This window comes from Mytilus californianus, unplaced genomic scaffold (assembly GCF_021869535.1).
Source record: "Mytilus californianus isolate M0D057914Y unplaced genomic scaffold, xbMytCali1.0.p SCAF_1, whole genome shotgun sequence".
NCBI lineage: Eukaryota > Metazoa > Mollusca > Bivalvia > Mytilida > Mytilidae > Mytilus > Mytilus californianus.
The window spans coordinates 67,403,762-67,418,315 of record NW_026262581.1 but is presented as its reverse complement, the minus strand read 5'-3'; the positions used below and the strand labels follow the sequence as shown (position 1 = coordinate 67,418,315).

Sequence of the window (14,554 nt, the reverse complement as noted above, 5' to 3'; positions counted from 1 at the left end):
CAAGCAAATCCTATATATATGATCAATTATTAAGTAAAGTAGAGTCAGTTTTTATCAAGATACGATTATGTACACTTACCGTACAACTAAAACAATAACGTGAAGTATACATGTACGTATTTGGACGATACTTTAGATTACTGTTCATTTAAACTCGTTATACTGCAGCCGAATGTCGGGAAATGATACATGAACCAACTTTGCTTTCAGAGATAAAGTCACTATAAAAACTGATATAAAGGTTCTAAATGTTTAGAATATATGGAATTATTGTAAAAAAAGGAACTGCTTTAAAAAAAAGTACGATTTTTCGATTCCCGAAAATATGCATACTACACAAAATTAATCTGAATAAAATTCCAGACTTCAATTGTAAATAAAATATGTAATAGGCACATTATAATAGCCTGATTTTAAAAAAGAGGGAACTTAAGATTCTGTGCCCCAAAGCCGTGATTTCTTATCTTCCCCTCGTAGAGAAAAAACATACAAGCGACATATGTCAGTGAATGAAGTTGGAACGGTAGTATTTACTATCCGGGAACTAGGTTGCTCCTTTATGTACCATATTTAGTATATAGGTCAATGTATCTGAACCCTGTGATTAGACAAAAAATACAGTATCTGCAGATCATATTGTCCCAAGCAGAAGGAACAATCAAGTGCAGAAATATATGAATAATTCTAAATACATGTGAAAATGAATTTTTGAGATTTTTTTTTAAATTTTGTATTCACTGCAAGATAAAAGACCTAAAAGCCTTATGTTTAAAAAGATAACAGAAAAAGTAAACGGTCATCATACATATTTAAATTTATTTCTGAATATCATAATGAAAGTACATCAGTTGTGTATGTACGTTCTGTGTTACTGATAGAAAGAGGTGAAAATTCTAATAAAAAGGCTATCGTTATCCCTATTGCAGGAAAGCTGCCACCTTAAAGTTTTACATTTAAATCGGGTAATACAGTCGGACCTCTAATGAATACAATGAAGTATGTCATTTATCAACAATTCTCTAAAAACGAAGTTTGCTAAATGAGATTTTCGACGTAAATAAAAACTAATAGATGGACAAGTGCTTCGTTAAATATTTGTAGAATCATAAAACTGTGACTATAAAAGGATGCAACTCCCCTTAGGTGACTGTAGACGCTGTTTTCGGTTCGGTTTAAGCCCTTTTTGTTTTTATGTTGTCTAACCTTTTATATTTTTGTTTTTCCAAACTTCTGGTGTCAAGCGTATTTGATAAAGATAAATCCATCAACTTGTGTATTGCGTACGGAAATTATATCATACTTTTTATGACGTACAAAAGTCTAAATTTCGAATCTTAAAATAAATCAATAAAAATATCAGAAAACTCTAATAACTACACAAAACAAAACTTGCATATTAAAGCCTTCAACAATAGACTGGTGTAAGTATACTAAAGATACAACTTATCACCAGAATTAAATAAACTTATCGTAGATACCAGGATTAAAATTGTGTACGCCAGACGCGCGTTTCGTCTACAAAAGAGTCATGAGTGAAACTTGAATCAAAAGGTTAAAAATCCCAAATATAGTATGACGTCGAAGAGCATTGTGAAGCTATTATGACATATTTCTGAATGATCTTCATAATACATGTTGCGGAACAATAAAAGATATAATTAAGACTTGTGTGGATTAATTAATAATGGAATATCGATATTTGTATTTTGCCCATTTAGAATGGCTCCAAATTTGTCGCAATAAAATTTTATAAGTGGTAAAGACTTGTCGTTTACAAGTGGGTTTTCCAAAGTTACTTTTTTGCAATAATCTGGCAAACTATTTCTGTGCAATAACATTCCAGTACATGGTTTATATTCTGGTGGCTTGGATCCGACAACCAGACATAAGGGAGAACAAAGTCGTCCGCAAGAATCGTGCGCTGACATATACGATGATGAATTATCTATATTCGATATGGCAATGTTAAGCCTCGAAGTTGCAAATGGATTGTTTTTATTCATAACAACAAAGTCTAAATATTGACCACTGTATGATACACCGTCTGATCCAACATAGATATCAATTTTATTCTGGTCTTTCTGTTGGCACTCGTGATGTCTTAGTTGTTTTTCATTAAGATGTCCAAATTCTAGCATATCAGGTACATGATAAATTGGATGTAAATGGTCAGCAAAGGTTCCATAGTACACATTTACAGTCACAAAACACCACAAGTCTAGGTTTTGTTTCCCATTAATTACAAAATCATGTGGAATAGATTTCTCTATATCAGCTTGGAAAGGCATATGTTGAGAAATGCACCGCCAATTTGTCGTATCGCATATCAGCCATTTCGATTTGCACGTAGGTTGATCTGGAGTACAAAAAGGCGAATATTCGTAACTATAAACATGATCTGTCCAGTAATCCGAGTAGCCATGTATATTTCTAAAATATCCAAATGGTTTCATATCAATTAACGGATGATGTTCTCCGTAGGCAGTCCTAGGATAATCAAACTCGGGGTTTATTCCCTTATCTTTTTGTGCCATCCTAAAAAGGGACCAAAGATAATCAATAAAGGCGTGGTGAACGTAAAATAACGGATCGTCTGCAGATGTATCAATCTGTCCCATTTGTCCTCCAATCCAGTCATGGACATCGTTATGTGCTTCTTCTAAACAATTAGCATCATCTGCAGTTGGATAAGTAATGTCTTTTGTTCGATTCTGACTTAATATATTCCCTGCATACTCTGTAGATATCGCTTTACCACTTCCGCTCATATTTCTGTAAAGTGGTCCAGTATTTGGTCCAATAAAATCTCGATATGGACCAGTGGTAACATATCCCTTATTATTTCCGGCAAAATGTTCAGAAAACATAACTGATTGTTCAGGGATCATCATGTTACTATCAAGAGTTGAATCCCAATACGGCAGGATAACTCCAGGGACCATTTCTTTTATAGCCATTTCAAATCTGCAAATAGTTTGATATTAAAAGCATTAAAACCTAATTTCTTGTAATTGCTTTCTAGAGTTTCTTTGATAACTTATTATAAATCACTTTATAAAATTAGCTGCGTTTATTTAGTTTGGTGCAGAAATACATTATCAAATGCAAACGTTTCAACCCTTGATGTTACTGCTTCATCATTCAATAAGAACCCAAGCATTTCACACTGTATACATTACAAAAATTCATGTTTATTTTTTTCTCTATTGTATTTTTCACCTTTTTCATATTCTATATATATATTACAGAGCATGCCAATATTTATATTTATGTATTGTTCATTAAGTGAATTATTTGTATAATAGGAGACAGATTTGTAAAAGCAAATTCCTTGTTTCTGAATCCTAAATATTTATTTCAATTGTATTATATCGTTATGTGATGAGTTATCTGAATAAATATTGTTTAAACTAATTAGCTGCGTTATTCAAAAGTCATTTAGGATGTCGAAATACCATTTTCAAAAAATATACGAACAGCCGTGTATTTTTTATTGGATACTTTTTTTATCAGAGATAAAGGTCTCTGTGGTCGTGCAAATCGTAATCATATTCTAAAGAGGTATCGCTCTATTTAAGATATTACTTTATCTTAACACCTATACATTTCTAGGAATATGATTGGTTAAAAGCAACCGCGTGGAGACCGTGTATTAGTATATTCCATATTGGTCTAGTAGGCGGGGCTTATTTCACTACACAGTAATGGTGCTTCGTTCCTTTAAAAAAACACGGTGTTGAGGAAAAATCTTAAAAGATTTCAACAGACGAAGAAATTGATGATGAACGATTGTAATAAATTCATAAAACACATTTAAAGCTAACAAGTCGTTATTGGTGGCATTTGTTTTTGTATAGACAAAATGGAAGAAGGTTCTTAATACTAACGGTAGTGAAGACTTGATCACTTTGATAGGCTACTAGTCTAAATACCACATGTTAAGATAGTCGGTAAGATAAATTCGTTACATAGTGTGCTAGTGACCTAATACGATATATATGGGGTCAGTAAATTTCATATGAAGATCCGAGCTCCGCTCTCACCCCATAGGGAATTTACTGACCCCATATATATCGTATTAGGTCACTAGCACTCTATGTAACTAATAATATTCGACTTTGGTGGGAAAATAAACGTTAAGTTTTGAAGCAAAACAAATCACCATTTTAGTAACAAAACACAAAGTAGACATTGGACTGCTCCGATGCAGGTTACTTTTCAAAATAGGAGATGTTTGTTCATTCCAGTTCTAAGGTGTAAAGGTAGTTCAAACATAACTTACAAAACTAGGAATATCCTGTGCCAGCCTGGAAAACTAGGCCCCTTGTGAGCTGAAGGGGATACTGCAAAGGTATGGAGGTCGGCCAATGCGTCGTATTTGTTTGGTGGAACACTCTGTTAACAGGTTAGCAAACATGAATACAACATTGTATTTACAATCGAAACTGTGTCGTTAAAAAATCACAGGGCCTGCTGGCTCACCTGGATATAGGCTCATGTAGGCGAGTTCCGCTAAACTATTTCAGAAAAGGGCCATTTTCGAAAAGATTTCAATTTATTAGTTATTCGTAGTACCATGTCTTTTTAATTATTCTTGTGTACGAAGAAGATTTTGACACAATTCTGAAACTTGTACCCCAAATATAGATAATGACAGAAAACTCAAAACTGCAATTTTTAAAGTTTTCTGACAATTTCAGGTATTTATATAAAAAAGAGATTGAATCAGAAGGTTTTTCTAACCTAAAAGATGGTTGAAAATTGACGCACAATATGTATTCTGGAAGTGAAGCATGTAATGTCTTTCATATACAAATCTTGAAATTTATGTCCTTCGATGTAAGATTTTATATAGACAAGACAAGTATCAAAAACAGATATGCAATATTGTATGAAAAATGTTTAGAACAGCACTGTAAAATATATCTAGATAATATGGTGATATGCAAAATTGATTTAAAACTTTTAGATATATAATTTCGAATCTTTAATACCTATATAATCAACTTCTCGATCTCGATCATGTTAGATAAACAAAAAACAAACAATGCCAGTGTTTATAACTGCATCTTATCTTGCAGTTCTAAAATTTCTGCCCAGGATGTGATTTTTCATCAGTATGTGTATGTGCAGTTTCTTTTTCTCTTTTTGTGCCTGTTGGTTGTGATACGAAAAGATTTATAAAACTATTTATGCTAAAGGTATAGTGTAGGCATACAGTAAAATTGATTAACTTACAGTATCTAGTTTTAGCATCTGAACAGCTTTATGAAAGTCTTCTCTTTCTTTGTCAGATAACCGTCGATATTCCTTTCTAACACTCTTAGTGATTCCTAGTGGTTTCATGGGAAAAAATGGTGACAAAAGTCTGTAGACATATTCATAGATTTTAGGGCTTATTGTATTTGTGTAGTTGGAACTATTCTCCCAGTTGAAAAAATCCCAGCAGAATTTGTGTACAGAAACTTGTTGAGTAGTGATTCGGTCGTCAAAAGTTTTCAGACATTCTATCATCGCCGGTGGAAGATCTTCTTGTATTAACACGGTTTCCGTCTTCAGAAAAAGAAACCATGCTATAACGATGAACCAAAGCATCTGAAAACATGTCGTAAGATGTAATTAGGGTTGAGTTCTAAAAAGACAAAAAAAAATTAACCCTGTTGTATATTCATTTAACTGCCCAATATCAGGAACCTCATCGTTGTCTTGTGTCATATTAATGGCAATGATGCGTTTTCTTATTTGGAGATGTTTGCGTCATTGGCAGATAGCTTTTATTTATTCACATTTATTTTATACCTGTGCTATTAACTAGTTTGTCATATTGTATATTCACTATTCTATAATCGTTTATTTTTTTAGTTCTTATTTTAATATTTCAAACCCACACAGGTCCTTCCTTCTGTGCATTATATTTGCGCACATTTGGGATTACTTTTTTTATGTTTGCGCGTAGGTTTTGATTACATTTGCGCGCATTCATTTTAAAGTTAACACATTTGAAAATAAAGATAATTTATAATGAATATGACTATAGTTATTAATTTTGAACATATTTGAAAATTTAAATTACATATATATTTCAATTTAGACTTGTTTATATATATAGTCAAATGCGTTCTGTTGAAATATACTTTTTCACTTTTTTGGTCTTTTGGAAAATGTTGTTTATGCTGTATTCAGACCCCTCTAACAAGAAATTTGTTTTGCATGTACACGTATAAAAATTGCGGTTTTTATCCAACGAAATCATAGGTTTGAACGTTGTTTTCAATTTAGACTTGTTTATGTTTTTTCGTTTGGGCTTGTATTATATTTGCTTTCGGGTTTATATGATCCGTTCATCCTATTTTGACTCCTCAAAATTCAAGAGTCTATCCTAAATTGAGGTAAATTGTATAGCTTTCCAAATACCGTTTCGATTCGTAACATCACTGAAGAGACATTAATTGTCGAAATCCGGATATGGTGTACAAAAACCTTTGCACCTTTTGTTTGCAGTATATAATCTTTTCCGCAAGTTTATTGTTTTCTGTTTAGTATTAAATTTGTAAATAAGATCCATTTATTACATCGGTGATCCGTTTATTTGGCAATCGCCAATGGCAGTCAGCAGGGTTTAAGAACATTTGTTGTTCGACCTGCTAGTCAAATGCGTTTTGTTGAAATATACTTTTTCACTTTTTTGGTCTTTTGGAAAATGTTGTTTGTGCTGTATTTAGACCCCTCTAACAAGAAATTTGTTTTGCATGCACACGTATAAAAATGCGGCTTTTATCCAACGCAATCATAGATTTGAACGTTGTTTTCAATTTAGACTTGTTTATTTGTTTTCCTTTGGGCTTGTATTATATTTGCCTTCGGGTTTATATGATCCGTTCGTCCTATTTTGACTCCTCAAAATTCAAGAGTCTATCCTAAATTGAGGTAAATTGTATAGCTTTCCAAATACCGTTTCGATTCCTAACATCACTGAAGAGACATTAATTGTCGAAATCCGGATATGGTGTACAAAAACCTTTGCACCTTTTGTTTGCGGTATATATCATCTTTTCCGCAAGTTTATTGTTTTCTGTTTAGTATTAAATTTATAATTAAGATCCATTCATTACATCGGTGATCCGTTTATTTGGCAATCGCCAATAGCAGTCAGCCTGGTTTTAGAACATTTGTTGTTCGACCTGATAGTCAAATGCGTTTTGTTGAAATATACTTTTTCGGTCTTTTGGAAAATGTTGTTTGTGCTGTATTTAGACACCTCTAACAAGAAATTTGTTTTGCATGCTCACGTATAAAAATTGCGGTTTTTATCCAACCCAATCATAGGTTTGAACGTTGTTTTCAATTCAGACTTGTTTTGTTTATGTTTTTTCGTTTGGGCTTGTATTATATTTGCCTTCGGGTTTATATGATCCGTTCATCCTATTTTGACTCCTTAAAACTCAAGAGTCTATCCTAAATTGAGGTAAATTGTATGGCTTTCCAAATACCGTTTCGATTCCTAACATCACTGAAGAGACATTAATTGTCGAAATCCGGATATGGTGTACAAAAACCTTTGCACCTTTTGTTTGCGGTATATCATCTTTTCCGCAAGTTTATTGTTTTCTGTTTAGTATTAAATTTATAATTAAGATCCATTTATTACATCGGTGATCCGTTTATTTGGCAACTGCCAATGGCAGTCAGCAGGGTTTAAGAACATTTGTTGTTCGACCTGCTAGTCAAATGCGTTTTGTTGAAATATACTTTTTCACTTTTTTGGTCTTTTGGAAAATGTTGTTTGTGCTGTATTTAGACCCCTCTAACAAGAAATTTGTTTTGCATGCACACGTATAAAAATTGCGGTTTTTATCCAACGCAATCATAGGCTTGAACGTTGTTTTCAATTTAGACTTGTATATATATATATATATATATATATATTCAAAATCCAAGAGTCTATCCTAAATTGAGGTAAATTATATGGCCTTCCAAATACCGTTTCGATTCCTAACATCACTGAAGAGACATTAATTGTCGAAATCCGGATATGGTATACAAAATTTTTTTCACCTCATGTTTGCGGTATACCATCTTTCCCGCAAGTTTATTGTTTTCTGTTTGGTATTAAATTAATATTAAGGATCCATTTTGTTACATCTTGTGATCCGTTTATTTGGCAATCGCCAATGGCAGTCAGCAGGGTTTAAGAACATCCGTTGTTCGACCTGTTAGTCAAATGCGTTTTGTTTAAATATACTTTTTCACTTTTTTGGTCTTTTGGAAAATGTTGTTTGTGCTGTATTTAGAAACTTCTACGAAGAAATTTGTTTTGCATGCACACGTATAAAAATTGCGGTTTTCATCCAACGCAATCATAGGTTTGAACGTTGTTTTTAATTTAGACTTATATATATATATATATATATATAACAAGTCTAAAAGGGTACAACATCACCAAAAGATAATTAAATCATGAACAAATTTTAGATATTTCGGATAACTAATATCCTTCATCAGTAAGATGTAAAATGAATCTTATCTTGACATGTGGTAGTCAAACTGAAATAAAAATCTTGAATGCTATACAAATTATCAATAATCAATACGCTGGTAATTTTTTTTTAATATTGATGTTTGGGAGGAGGAATAAATTTCTTAAAACTGTAAGAGTCCAAAACGGAAGCCTGAGTTACTGGAAAGGGAAAATGAGTGACACATTCTATGTTTTTTTTTTCATTTATGCCCTCTGGGGAAACTATCCTAAGCTTTCTTATCCAAAACCTTTCCCGAGCAAGTCTGTCGGCCCTTGACCAACTCTCGTTGTGGTCTATGATAGTGATGGTAAGGTTTTTGAGATCAGCTTGGGCGTGCCCAGGTGATCTCAAATGACGGCTTAATATCATATATATCATTCATGATTTTTTTTTCAGTTTGACTACCACATGTCAAGATGATTTAAAATAATTTTTTTGGTGATGTTGTACCCTTTTAGACTTGTTATACATTATATTTTGTAGTGTACTGTATCATAATTTTATGATCCATCGCCCCGTAAGATTTTTCGTTGGCTATTATTCGGTCATTTTATATAGATATATATATATATATATATATAACTATAGTCATATTCATTATAAATTATTTTTATTTTCACCTGTGTTACCTGTAAAAAAAATATAAAATGATCATTAAAAAAATCTCGTAACAGCTTAAGGCATATATCTAACTTAATTGCGAATATTTCAGTGTGAAAATTTTTCCTAATTTTACAGAATGGTGATTGCTTTAGTAAATGATTTGAGTAAGCTTGTAAAGTTGCGTCAAGGCACAAACATGGAGTTAAGTTTGTCAAAACAAATCAGGCAAGAGATCATTAGTGTACGATCAATATTCAACAGTCATCCTGAATGGTACACGAGTCCGATTCTTTGAAACGATAGTAAAAGAATTTCTTTTTTTTTTCTATTTTTATAGTTGCCCTCTGGATGTCTTTCGATAATTTGTGTCGTTGGGTTTCTGTCTCTTTGACGTATACCACATATTTCCTTCTAATCATACATATTTTTAGATGCATATTCATATCGTGAAAATTGGTTAAGCGTTAGTAAAATATGTCCATCGATTAAAGCTAATAAGCTCAAAATCAAAAAGCGTTTCTAATGTATTTATTCTACATTAATGCATTTTAAAAAGCATTAGTTAGTTTCTAATTTTCTTCCTTAAGACCATTTTTAAAAGAAAGTGTCGAAAATGTAAAATGTGCAAATGTATGACAATATACTTTTGAAAGTAACTCTATTTTCTCTCTTTTCTGAAAGTAAAGTTTAACGGAGTCAAACTAAAGATCTGCCTCAATTATTTTTAGCAAATTCTCTTTTTTGAATTGTTTCAAATTTTGTCATGCCGGTGCCATTTGTAGCCTACTATGCTATATGGGTTTTGCTCATTGTTAAAGACCGTATGGTGATCTATAGTTGTTTGAATACTCGTCCTTTGGTCAGTGGCGGATAGTTGTCTTGTCGGCAGTCATGCCATATCTCCTTATTTTTATAACTTGTTTTCATTTCTATATAGCTATCTGCAGACTATAGTAGTTAACAAAATCTTCCGAAAGCTTTAATGTGTAATTTCAGATAGGCTCGTTTTTGGTATGACAAATTTTGATTATCTATGTCGTTGGACTGATGTATCATTGGCGTAATACCCCCTCCCCCTTTTCCCCCATCATTTTTTTTGTACACATTTGATATTTATATTCAATCAATTTTAGAACTCTTTTTAATAAGTCAAATTAACGTTGCATAATCTTAGCATGCTCAAAATTTTAACTATTTTTCCATTTGATGATTTCAAGTATCTCAACAATATCTAATCAATCGTTTGCTGTATTTTTTAATCTTAAATTCTTATGTGCCATTTTTCCTGTTGAAAATGTGCAGGTATTTTTTTAATTATACGAAGAGATAAATTGATAATGTTCCTTATAAGGATAATGCAGATTAATTTGATTTTATTATTATTATGACTAATATTAATCTTATTATCATCATTATTGTTTATGATATTAATAATGATAACAATGAGATAACAATAACAATTACAACAACAACAATAATAATAATAATAATAATAATAATAATAATAATAATAATAATAATAATAATAATAATAATAATAATAATTCGTTAATTATGAAATTATAGAAAACTTTATTTTGTACTCGTATACTGAAAAATTGCACTTAAATGAATGGCAGTGACTTATAGTTATCACTATGACTGGTCTTCACTCTTTCCTATAGAAATCGTACAATAACTCGAGTTTGCCTTGAACAATTTGAATTTATGTGAATTTTTAAAAACATGGTTCCTCAATGAAATAAACATAATAGTTATTGAAGAACTGGTCATTATCGTGATACATGGACTGCCCGTACGGCTCAGTCATTGTCGCTTTCTTAGTCAATACCACTGTCCTGTGGGCAGTCCATATATCACGATAATGACCAATTTTTCATTAACTATTATGTAAATATTTTAAAGTTCCAGTAAGATAACAATATTTTCCGTTAATATCCGAAATTAATTAACAGTTATTATTCCACTTATTTAAAATGTCTGACCAAAAAAACTGATAAGACACAAAAAACAAAAACGTAAACTCCGCTGCAAAATATAAATTTACCTTATCTAATCTAATGAAATGAAAAAGCTGCTTTATCCGAATTCAATTTCAATGTAAACATGTTAATCCATCCCATTTATTATATTTTGCGTTATTTCAGCATTTCCATCCCACGGTATCTAGCTAATATAAAGAAGAAAAAAAACCCGAAGTTTTATCGATAAATGCAAGGTGTTTCAAACATTATTAGCTAAGTTACAAATTGTATTCGTACGACTTTTAAGAAGTTATAAGTATATTCCACGTCGCAAGATTTCCTTTACATCTTATTTTAAGTGGGTTGTAATTATTTGTATATTTATATAGAAATTTAACAATCACCATATCAAACATGCTCAATGGTTCATACAAGTTACAATTTAATCTTAAATGCTGGAAACAAATTAGTATGGATTTTCATTTCTAACTGGCTTAATGTTTCGCATGTAGGGTCTATTTGGAACAAATTATATAAAAGAACGCTCGCATTATCTGATTCGTGGAAGCAATCTCTAATTGGTATCTCGCGGATATGAACTCCATATACATTCGGATACTGTTCATACAGGAGATTTCATACAGCACCGGCACACACTATTTTTTACAATGCCCAGAACAAACCTGTACAAAGTTTCAATGCAGAAAAACAAACAGAGCTTATGCATTTGGGAAGTTTTAATTAGCGATTTAATGTTTACCCCATGAAAAACCTGAGGACAAAAAATCCGAAGGAATATTGGAAAATTTTAATAGGGGAGGGAAAAGAAAGAAACCTAACATAGCATTAGATGTACTATTTGACTTTTTCAAAAATTTAAATAACGCCGAGAATACAAATGACGTCACAACTGAGCCGAGTAACATTCAAGGTGTAAATGAAGTTTTGAATTCAGAAATTACCGCAAAAGAGATTAGCAAGTGTATACGAGAATTGAAAAACGGAAAGGCCAGTGGCGATGATTTAATAATCAATGAATTTATTAAAAGCACATCACATATTTTTATACCCGTTTATGTGAAACTTTTTAATATGATTTTTGATTCTGGTACTTTACCTGAAATACGGCTTATGGGAAATATTATACCTTTTCATAAAAACAAGGGTGACCAATCTGATCCCCAAAATTATAGACCAGTTACTATACTCAGCTGCCTGGGAAAACTTTTCACATCTGTCTTAAATTTTAGATTGAGTTCTTTCTTAGAGGATTATTTATTATTAAATGAAAACCAGGCTGGCTTCAGAAAAGGTTATTCCACAGTAGACAATATATTTGTTATTCACATATTATTTGAGTTGCTAAAGAGGAAAAAGAAGAAACTATATTGTGCATTCGTGGACTTTGCGAAAGCTTTTGATACTGTTTGGCGGTCTGGGGCCTGTTTATCGAAACTATCCTAAGATCGGTCCTAAGAATTTCTTAGGACAGAAATTAGGATAAAGTTAGGACCGACTTACGACATGTCTCAGCATGCACATCGAAGTTATCTTAGGATTATCTTAGCTAGGATGTCCTAACCGCTGTCCTAGGTATTGGCGTTAAAGAAAATAACAAATTAAAAATGAAAAAATGAAAATATTGTATCAAATTTAACCAATAACTGTAATTCAAAAAAAGATAAATAATTAGAAAATAATTATTTGTTTTAACTTAAAGGTGATAAATACTTTTTATATTATATTTGTACATTTAAACTCATAACACAAAACATAAGACAAAAAATATAACTACGTTTTATATAAGAATTGAAACAAACGAATTGTAAATAGTTAAAATAAAATATATAATCGGTAAAATCATTATATGCTTTGAGTGAGCTGAATTCGAAGTGTCACGGTTTCATACTTAAAAGTTCAAAGGCAAATCTCGTGCATCTTTCATATAAATACTGAGTACTTCAACTATTTTATTACTACAAATAACATGCGATGATACTTGTGAATATAAGAGACGAAATTCGAATTCTACCGATGCAAAACTACAACTCTCCTGGACGACGTGGACAAGGGTAACACTTTGTTTTTTGGTAAATTGTCAAATGTTGCAACAAATGGTGCTGAAAAGAGGGATAGGGATTTAATATGCATTAAGGGAACTACCATTTGATTTTTATGGGGGGGGGGGGGGGGGGGGACTAGGTTTAAATTTGAAAAAAGGCAGGACAGGAGTTTGGAGTAAAAAAAAGGCAGGATGAGCAACTTTGCAAAAAAAAGCAAGATGACAATTTATGTTAAAAAAAGGTCAGGATGAACTAATAAAATAATGGCAGGACAGGAGTTTGGAAGTAAAAAAAATGCAGGATGAGGAACTTTGCGAAAAAAAAAGCAGGATGACAATTTACATGTATGTAAAAAATAGTCAGGATGAACTGATAAAAAAAGGCAGGACCGAATAGAGTGAAATATAAAAAGGAAGGACAGAGATTACAACAACAAAAACAGCAGAACAATATTTTTCATCCTAGGCACCCCCACCCCCCTTACCCACCCATCCACCCACCCCCGTCATAAAAATCAAATGGTACTTCCCTAAAGTAAATGCAACCAATACAGGCCATATTTAGTTATAAAACAACCATCCTAAATATATCCTAAAGTAAGGACCATCCTAAGACCATCTTAAGACAGCTAAATTTGTATCCTAAAGTTAGGACAATTCCTAGGATTTTCCTAAGTAACGACATGTTTGATAAACCCACATAGGATTAAGATATGTCCTAAGTTGGTCTTAGGACACGTCCTAATCCTAAGACTGCTTCGATAAACAGGCCCCTGGTCTCTGGTCAAAACTTATAAAACACTCGATTAACGGAAAGATGTATAACGTTATTGTCAACATGTACAATAATATCAAATCACGTATTCACTTTGGATCATTTTTTCTGAATTTTTCCCTAGTTCCATTGGTGTTAGGCAGGGAGAGAATCTCTCTCCTTTGCTTTTTTCCATTTATCTAAACGATCTGGAATTGTTTTTACAGAATAATAACATAGAAGGTTTGTGCACTATCTCTGATGAGTTAAAAATAGAGTTAAATGTTTATTTAAAATTGTTTGTCATTTTATATGCTGACGATACTGTCTTGATGGCAGAATCTCAGATAGATTTACAAAGACAACTGGACTCCTTATATGAATATTGTGAGTTATGGAAACTTAGAATAAATGTGCAAAAAAGTAAGATTGTAATTTTTTCACAAGGTAGACTACCGCAGAATATTGTTTTTAGTATGATTATATAATACTAGATATTGCGAGTGAATTTACTTATCTTGGTGTATTACTGTCTAGGTCAGGAAATTTTTCAAGAGCTAAAAAAAAAGCAATGTGAAAAAGCAACACATGCTATGTACGATATTATTCGAAAAGGTAGAGTACATAATCTGTCAATTGAATGCCAACTTGA

The 14,554-nt window shown here is 32.0% G+C and overlaps 1 protein-coding gene across 1 annotated transcript; it reads right to left on the bottom strand.

The window, feature by feature from the left end:
• Positions 1–1,199: 1,199 nt before the first annotated feature.
• LOC127706830 (uncharacterized) lies at positions 1,200–11,291 on the bottom strand. Its single transcript, XM_052211537.1, has 4 exons — positions 11,170–11,291; positions 5,239–5,595; positions 4,283–4,395; positions 1,200–2,964 (listed from the first exon to the last, which is right to left on the bottom strand). Exons 2-4 carry the CDS (start codon positions 5,593–5,595, stop codon positions 1,659–1,661), a joined length of 1,776 nt encoding a protein of 591 aa, XP_052067497.1. The 5' UTR covers positions 11,170–11,291; the 3' UTR covers positions 1,200–1,658.
• Between the last annotated feature and the right edge of the window lie 3,263 nt (positions 11,292–14,554).